This window comes from Miniopterus schreibersii, assembly GCF_964146895.1.
Source record: "Miniopterus schreibersii genome assembly, chromosome: 12".
Lineage (NCBI taxonomy): Eukaryota > Metazoa > Chordata > Mammalia > Chiroptera > Miniopteridae > Miniopterus > Miniopterus schreibersii.
The window spans coordinates 57621088-57630357 of NC_138112.1; the positions used below are offsets into that span (position 1 = coordinate 57621088).

Sequence of the window (9270 nt, forward strand, 5' to 3'; positions counted from 1 at the left end):
TTGTTCAGTCTGGTGACTTCAAAGTGATTATATAATGCTGCCTCCCTCGGTGGTAAATACCTGCTGTAGAATGGGCTTTCTATCTAACACCCTTAGTTCATTCTCAAAACAGCAACAAAACAGACACTGAAAAGAATTTCAGTAACCTCTGAGTACCACTCCCATTATAAATCAAATTGTGACCTGTAGATGCTTCAGAGGAGGACGATAAATGGCTGAGGTAGAAGGCTGGTTTCTTCCCTTAGAGAAAGTAAAGACTTTCACAGACTATTTTAAGATAAAATCTCATGAACATAGACCAGCTCCCATACAGAGTGAAGAAGGCGCATTCAGGATGATATCTCACTAATTATATTGTTACCCTCCAGGAGAGACCACACACAAAGTAAGCAAAGCTCTGCGTTACAGATTCAGTTAAGATCCTTGTTCTTTTTCATTATTGTGAAAAACAGGTTATTAATTAATTACGGAAATAAATATGCTTTATTTGAAGATGCTGTTCTGGAAAAAAAATTCTCTCTCTCTGTCTCTATTTCTGTCCATCTCTGTCTCTCTCACTTAGCAGGCTGTAAAGTCCAGGAGGGCAACTGCTGTGTCTCTGTTATTCATGTTGTGCCTAGCATTGTGCCTAACACACAGTAGATGGTCAGTAAATATTTAGCAAGTGAAAGACTTAATCAGTGATATGCCAGGATCCCAAGATCTCATGCTTTTAAACTATGAGGTGAACTATATCTTTCAGACCCAAGAACAGATCTCTTAGGAGAATGAGAAAAGATTTTATCAGCCGAGGCTTCTAACCTTTTCCCCAAGCCAACTCTACAAGTCTTCTAGTAAAGAGCCTGGCAACTAAAAAAGAGCTCATTTATAATTTCATTATACTCATTTGGGGGGTGGGGAGGTTGTTGACCTCTTTGTAAATATGATGAAAATTATGGCCTCAGCCAAAGGAACACACAGAAAACATTTTGTATAGTTTCATTGTAGGTTCATGAACCCTTTAAACTGTGCATTTCAGGTTAAGAATGCTGAAAATGAACTGCAGCCTAAGGAGAGGGCAGGCACCTGCTAGAGCACTCATATTTGAAGGAAAATCGGCAAGAGGAAATAGAGCTTGCTTTGGATATAACACCAAGGGGGAGAACACGACGCCAGTTCCAGCTGTGCCTTGATTCTGGGAGAAGCTTTCATAAAAGACCTTTTGTTCCCTTTGGGACAGATGTCACCAAGCACGTGGCTCCTTAGTGATGGTTGGCTGTCCAGCCCTTCCTAGCTGCTCCCTTCAGTCCGTGATTGGACCAGTCAGGAAATGGGAGCGGTTTGGATAGTGAAGGTTGCTGAGTTGGTTCTTTCAGCTCCTATAGTATATTTACCTTCCTGTCAGGCTCTTTGTCTTGAAATATTATCGCCCTGAGCCGAAGCACTACAAGTTCGTTGCCTAGGATATTTTGCCTTAAAGTCTTTCCCAAACTGATGTAAAAGAGCACAGATTTTATATAGGCATAGCTAATCCCTTGTGAGATAACAATATCGAGGCTATAGCTGGGAGCTGGTTCACCCCAGGCCTCTCCTCTTCCTTACTTAGCTCCTGTCTCTACCAGAGGAAGATTTTGCCTCCCTTCCAACCACCCCATCTTGACTACTTCAGACTTTATCCAGAGGACACAGCCCTTACTGTGTGATCAAGGATTTATACCTCTCAGAGCTTCACTCTCTCCATCTGGAAAATGGGATAATAAAAATAACAGTCCCTCCGCCCTAGAATTATGTGGGGAGTGACAGGAATCTTTGGCTCAGTGCCCCTGGCACGCAGCAAACACCCATCAAGCTCGCCTCTAGAAGTGTAGGAGAAGCTGGGCGAGTTTGCTACTTTTGCCCTTTTCAATGTGCTTGCTCCTGTCCCCTTTTTCTGGCCCTGCCTTCTTGCCCCAGTCCCTGTATTAACAGTGTTCTCTCCCAGCACCAAGCCTGGAGGCTCTAAGCCTGAGCCACTGAGTTCCCAGTCATGCTCTGGGATGCAACTCATTTTTGGGCCACTAAAGTATCAGTGACACCTAGGATTACCTGGTCAGGACAGTAATGACTGACTGTTCCTTTCCACTCCCTCCCTCTATCCTCCCTTTCTTCCTGTTGCTTTTACTTCTCACCTACTTACTTAAAAACAACTGTTGATTGAACACTTCCATGTGCCTAGTACAGGATTAGTGCTAGAGAAACAGTAGTTAATAAATGGATTGTATTGCTCCTCTTTTATGCTCTAGCGGGCTGTAGAGAGAGGAGTAAATAGCAAGCACTTTATAGGGTGTGATAAGGGCTATGAAAGAAATGAGATGCAGATGAAGAAGAATCAGGGGGTCCTACTTAGATGCAGTGCCTTCTCTGAAGAGGTGACATTTGAACCCAGTGACTGTCCTGCAGCATGAATTGAACCCTTGGCATTATTCCAATGGGGACTGCAGAATGATAGCTTCCTTTTGTTTTTCTCTCCTAACAGCAGATGGCTTAAGGCTTAGGGGAAGTCAAACTCCTGATTTTTACCAGCAGTTTATTTTGTCGAGTAAATTAAAAAAAATATTCTGACCTATACCTGCTGGTTTAAATAGCTCTTCACTTCCTGTGTACCAGGCTCTGTATATTTTACATGTATTATCTTCCTGAATCCTCCCATAACCCAGGAAAGCAGGTTTTATGATCATCATTGTCCCTGTAGTCAGATAAATCAGAACACAGAGAGGCTAAGTAACTTGTCCGTGGCCACAGTGCAGTGCCCAGCAGTGGTAGGGTGAGGACTGGTATCCAGTGTCTGACAACAGAGCCTGTCCCTTCAACCAGCAGACTAGGTCGCCTCCCTTCCTGTGATGTCTTAACTCACCTGGTTCTCCTTTCCTTTGCAGTGGTGCCAGTGAGGAAGAGGACACGTGAAGGCTCGCCACCCCCAGTGGAAACCATTCCTCCCACTTGTGTGTATGTGACAGCGTGTATGTAATGGCTTCTGATTCCTGTGAAAGCTGCCCGGCAACAAACGTCCTTCCATCGAATACGTCCCCAGATCCACAGCAGGCACACGTCTCTCCAGGGGATGACCAGTTTCATGCTTGCTGACTGTGTACTTCTCATTCTTTTGTTGTGGTAGGTCAAGGAAAAGTGCCCCTTTGATCAGCCAGGAGCAATTAAGAAAGGTCCTTCAGGTAACCCCTCAATGGCTGCTTAGAACTTACTCAGGAAAGCCAGCCCCTGTACCCAAACATACCTCCTCATTAGGAAGGATCTGTAATAATCTTGAAGGGCAGTCGGAATATTTTTCCCTACCTGCCAGTGAAACCCCCACTTTATCCATACTGAAGCATGAAATAAATGAGGGCAGAGTAGGGATGAACCTACATAAATAGTCTCTAAAAGTCCAGTACATTTGTGAAAATGTGGTTTCATGAAATAAGATGGATGGCTTGAAAACAGGGTTGGAGAAAGAGTTAAAATTTAGAACTATATAAAGATATTTTTAGTACATGAGGTTATCCAGGACTTCAGATTCATAATTCAGTGCTGTGGAAATGAAAAAAAAAAAAAATGATTGAAGACTTAGAAAGGAAGTAACGTTAAAAAAAAAAGAAGAAAAAAAGAGGACCAAAGACCTGATTAAAAACTGAAATCGGTATTTCTGAACTCAAATTGCCTGAGTTTCCAAAAACAGTCACTAAAGGATCTGATGAACCTGAACAAATGGGTGAATTCTGAGGTTTTGTGAATCTTGTTCCATGAAAGGCTGGGGTGTGTATTACCAAATGGGAATTTTCAATGTAGGTTTCTGTTCCCCTCCTTCAACTTAGCCTAATTTGGCTTAAATGCAGTGTGGGGAGAATCCTTGTCACTCATGATGTGCTGAATGGAGCTCTGAGCTCTGTCTCTCAGCAGATACACCCTCCTGTACTCCCGTTGGAGCCCCTCTTCCCATGGCCCTCCCCATTAGCTCCCCTCCAGATCCTCTCCCTGCCAACTCTCCTCTCTAGTAACGTGAGCGGAGACACATCATGGTTGGACTCTGCCTTTCCCCAATCCCAAATCACATTTCCTTACAACCAGGTTTTATGGTCAAATGAGCAGTAATGTCCTAGGGAATACCAAACTGCAGGCTGAGAACCTGCATCTTCTGAAACATCAGTTTCACTTCAATAGTTTGGAATTGGGATGACCTTATTTTTAGATAAAACAGATATATTAAGAAATTGAATGTTCATACACATCATCGTGGTTAAGATAAAATGGTAGACTTCACAGGTAATTCTTATCTGCAAGTGGGGTACATGTTCCCTCTCCTCTGCCCTTAGTGGTATTTTGGTGTTCATTTCTGAGAAGTACAATCAGAGCTTTATCCAAACGTCCTTGGGTTGCTGCTGACTCAAGGCCTAGACTTCTAGTGCCTTTGAGGCAGAGCCAAGGGAGCCTGCCCTGGGGAAAATCCCTCCCTTCCCCCCTGCCTGCCTGCCCGTGACCCCGCACCTATCACAGAGCTTCAGGGCCAGCTGACTTTTGTGTGTGCAGTATGGTTTTGAGGCAGAAACAATACTTAGTGTAGGAATCCTATTTATATCATTGCTCAGTTCTGTGCATGCTAGTAAATGAGCATTCCTTTGATGCCAGGAAGCCACCAGGCATATATGCTTCTGGGTTAGGGTTATCCCAGCTCACTAAATATGGCAGGGCTTACTTATAAATTTGAGAGGAATTGGGGCTGTTAAGGAAAAAAAGGTATTTTTCTCTCAAACTAGTAGCCAACAAGTGGCCAAGACGGTTTTGGTGCTTTAACCTGTCTGCCCACAAAGTCCAGAGATCCAACATACCACTGATTACAGCCCCAACCCCAACCAACAAAATGCCCCTCAAAGAAGAGCCAGTGGTCTCTCCTCAAATAAGAGTTTAAAACAAGAAGATTAAGGAAATTAGGATTTAGAAGCTTGTGTTGTCTTTTCCAAATAATTATTTTTTAATCTCTAAATAGTAGCCTTACTGTAGCAATGGCCAGATCATTGGTTTCTCCATACCTGGTCATGTTACTTTAAATCAGTATTTGGGAAACCCAAGCATTTATGCAGTGGATATGAACAGAAATATTAAAATGCATGCCAACCTGTCTGGATAAATTACCATATCCCTGTAGACCTCAAGGAAAGCACTTTTGCTTTTACTTAGAAAGGACTTCAGACTTGCTTTATGGGTTCCTGCTGTCTTCAGCACCTGATAAAACTTTAAGCAGGGAAGCATTAAACTCAGTGCAGCAGCTTTTGCCAGGCTCCTGAGTTCCTGCCGGCAGCATTTGTCAATGTAAGAACTAGGATGCTTCCTGCAGTGGCACCAGCTTCCCCCTAGAGCTGCAGCTGCTGCTCAGTCCAGCATGATGAAGCTTCCCTCCCACCAGGTCAGTACAAGTTGTGCTCAAAGTCATGTTCTGACTGGTGGTAGGCTTTGCAGAAATCCACTCCTAGGGAGAAGTCATCAAGGGAGGCAGCTAATGAGTGTCTTTTGAATGAATTGGGTCCTAACACCAATCCCTGGCTGCCTTCCAAATACTAGGTGTCTGGAGGTCGAGAGGGGGTTTGTGTTTTTATTTGATGTCATTAAATTCAGGGCAGTTCCAAGAAATGCTTGGTGTCTCAGCTCTGACAGCCATGCAGGGAAAGGAGCTATACTGGGAATTAAGAACCAGGCCCTGTACTAGGCCCCCATTCTCAGGTGTTGAAACTGAGTGGGAGTGCAAGAGTCACTTGCCTTGACTTACACAGCTAGTAAACATTGCATCCAGCTTTTGAACCCAGCTCTCTGTAACTCTGGCCCATGGTACATCTAAATACAGAGGGAGAAAAAGGTGGCACATTCCCCCACTGCAGTCCCACCATCCCACCTCATGAATTCTTTTTCAAAATTACATTTCGTGTCTGTGGTTTGGACTCAGAAATGGCATCAAAGTAGCCTTATTCCATTTAGCAGCTGTCCACGTTGCTAATTGAAGCCTGCCCCAGGAGTCTAGGGGAGCCTTTCCTTTCCTGTGCCATCCTCCATGAATAAAGTGTTTCGGGGCCTTCATAAGTGTAGAACTTCTCAGAAGTAGTAAAGGTGGAGGGTGTCTGCTTTCAAACTTTATTTGAAAATGTCTGCTATTGCAGTGCTGCAGAAAAGGAAATTTTCATATTTTAGTCAACTTAGCCAGTTCTGTGCTTTGCGAAGATATGGTCTTTAGAGTCCAGTGAACCTAGACTTTCTTGCTGATACCTGCTATGTGTGTGTACATAAATGATATGTGTATATGTATGTATATACAGGTGCACACACATACATGCACACACAGAATTTAAGAACTAAGGGTAGTTTAAAGCATCCCCTCATTTTGCATACCACTGCAAAGGTGTCTGCCAGCCCTGATTACAAGTGTCACCAGATAATTGGAGCTTAGGGGCTTACCGGATGCTAACAAGAAGAGCAACTCCTTGGCAGAGGTGGTCAGGTCCTAAAGCACTGAGCCAAGGTGAGAGCCCTGAAGGAGATTGCGCTCTAGCCCTACTCCAGGTCATCTAGTAATATGGGAAGTTTGCATACCCAGTCATTTGGTGACATGAGAGCCTGACCACTGTCAGCCTGAGGGCACAGCTGATAGTAGTCGCAGGGCCTAGGACTACTATCCCCACCCAGAAAATCCTCTCCCGCCAGCACCTGAAATTCCACACTCACTTAATGGCTGTTCAGTACATACTTTTTGATAAGAAAATCAGTTGCAGTGTTTCCTGTGTGCCTAGCACATCTGGGATTTTCTGTTTAAAAAACAAATCTCATTATGGATGGACTCAGGCCAGCCCTCAGAGAAAAAGAAGGTCCATAGGAGAAACGTCTCATCTCATTGCCTTTACCCAGCAGTGTTTCTGAGGCCTCCCACCCCAGCCTATTCCAAGTGCCATAAGGTCCAGGCAGTACCTGCCCTCCTGGGCCTGCCAGGTAAAACAGTGTCATTCAGAACTGAGAACACACCAGAAACAGCAAAACAAGCATCAGAGCAAGAAAATAGAAATAAAGTAAGACCACTGTAAGTACACTGGTGTAAAAAATGCCACTGAGCCCATGCTGGGCTTGATATGACCTTGAGGGGACAATAGATTTATACTTAACAGGAGTTAAACCTGACCAGTCTTTCTGCAGTGACAGGCACACTGCATGGATGGGGAGAAACGATGATCCCATTGTCCTCTGCCTGTTTTCCTGTGCACAGTCACATTCCCTCCTCAATCATCTTCCCCTTTTACCCTTTACATTAAACAGGGGAACACTCAATCTTTCAAGGGAACTACGCATTTGAGTTAATGTTTCAGTATATCATCTTCATGCTGTAAATTATTTTGTAAGAGAGATTTACCGCTATCCCATGATGTTTGGACTCAGCGCCCCTGTGCATTTGGAAATCAATAAACTATTACTGGAAATACCATTTGTCTCTCAGAGTTGGGCACAAAGGACCCTACTAGGTGTAATATTCATGATAGTTGCATTCTTAGCTGTGGTCATGCTGGAGATGGTGGTGTTTTGGTCATTAATGTGGGAGTCTCATTTACTCCTGATTTTCTAGAGTCGCTTAGGAGAGCTCTGTGAAGTGGCAGAAGGACAGACTAAAAGTCATTATTTATCAATATGTTGATATGTCTTCTCAAAGTAAAACGATCCATGCCTAGGTTAAATTTTCTGTGCAAAACAGATTATAATCTAAAGAATACTTGGTCCTGAATGATGTTTTCAAATAATAAAGCTTTATAATTTGGATTAACCAGGGGTAGGTCAAACTTTAATTTTTATCATATTTTCTAGCAAAAAATCTTCACACAGGAAATGACAGGTCAGCAACGTCATTTTTGTGCAACCTTAGAAATACACATTTGATGTAATTGCTGAAAAGATAGGATTAAGTTGTAAATGAAGCAATTCCAGTCTAAGTTGTAATATTAGGACCAGAGGTTGCATTGAAACCAAGTCATATACTCAGAGGCAAGCTGTGAAACCTAAGATAGTGGATACTGTGTCAATCAGAAATTGCAAGTCCTGCCTAAAGTCATTAAAATTCGATTTTAAAAAATTCAACCTGAAATCCATCAGCAGGTGTGTCTGGAGGAGCTGCAGTTTATGAACCCAGCTCTAAATTTCCTTTTAACAAATCTGTGTCTATCAGACCTCTTTAGTCAGTTGGGGACTGTGTGAACTTTAGAGGAATTGTCCAACATAGGGAGATAGGTCTGTCACTCAAGGTCACCCATGAGCCACGCTTATAAAACCAGGACAGCAGACTCTCTGTCTCCTACAGTAATTACTGGGCCCTTCTTCCTCTCTCCCCAGCCGCTGAGGACACTTCTGCCTGGCAGGATGGGATTGCCAAGCCCCACAGCACTTGGGATTCTCAGGGTTTTAATCAACCACAATGTGTCTGGTGGTTTTCCTCCTTGCTTCCGGGTGCCAGGATCTCACCACCACATCCCATTGCCCCAGCCCTTTCTCATTTTATTGTCTTTCCCTCTGAAAGCTACAACTCTTTGTTTCATTGATCTTTGCTTGGTCCCTCGTACAGGTGGCCCCATCTCATTTACACTCATAAAAGGGCAAAATAGCTTGTCTGGAATATCTCCTGGCCTTAACAAGGCACCAGAAATACCCAGCAGGAAGTCAGGCTGTCCATCTTAATAAGAGAAGATGTCACAGAAAAGAAAAGAAAAAAAAGATTGCTTGAAGTTAATAACTGGCTCGTTGAGTGTCTGTACTTGATAAATATTAAAGTCTCCAGGTTAAAATCATTTATTTTTGTTGATAATAGCTACCATTTAGTGAGCTCTTTCTCTGGGCCAGGCACTATTCTAGTCACTTTTCACATTTTACTTAATTCTCACAGCACTAATATTATCACCCCCTATTTTATTGCTCAGGAATCAGATTTAGAAAATTAACTACTGTGCACAAGGTCACACCCTAATAAATGGGAAGCCGGGATTTAAAGCAAGGTCTAGCAGATTCCACAACCCCTGCTGTAATCCCTCCTAGCTGCACCTTGCAGTGGTAAATAACATCCCTGCCCCCCCCCCCAGGATAGTATGGCCTTGTGGTGAAGGAATTTACCCCTTTTTAGGCTTCGCTTTGCACAGTCTGCAAAGTCCAGTGTCCAGTGAGGGAAGGAGGGCTAAGGATAGCAATGAAACCCTCTTCTAACCTGAAACTGCACTTTTACAAAGAGGCAACTGTTAGACTTGCTTT

The 9270-nt window shown here is 43.4% G+C and overlaps 1 protein-coding gene across 1 annotated transcript in view; it reads left to right on the top strand.

Annotated features, from left to right (window-relative positions):
- Nucleotides 1-7466, top strand: part of TRIM44 (tripartite motif containing 44) — an 83656-nt gene extending 76190 nt beyond the window's left edge. Inside the window, exon 5 of the mRNA XM_081154565.1 lies at nt 2895-7466. Within this exon, the coding sequence (XP_081010691.1) occupies nt 2895-2922 (28 nt within the window). The 3' untranslated portion in view covers nt 2923-7466. The remainder of the gene's footprint in view (nt 1-2894) is intronic.
- Nucleotides 7467-9270: the final 1804 nt, after the last annotated feature.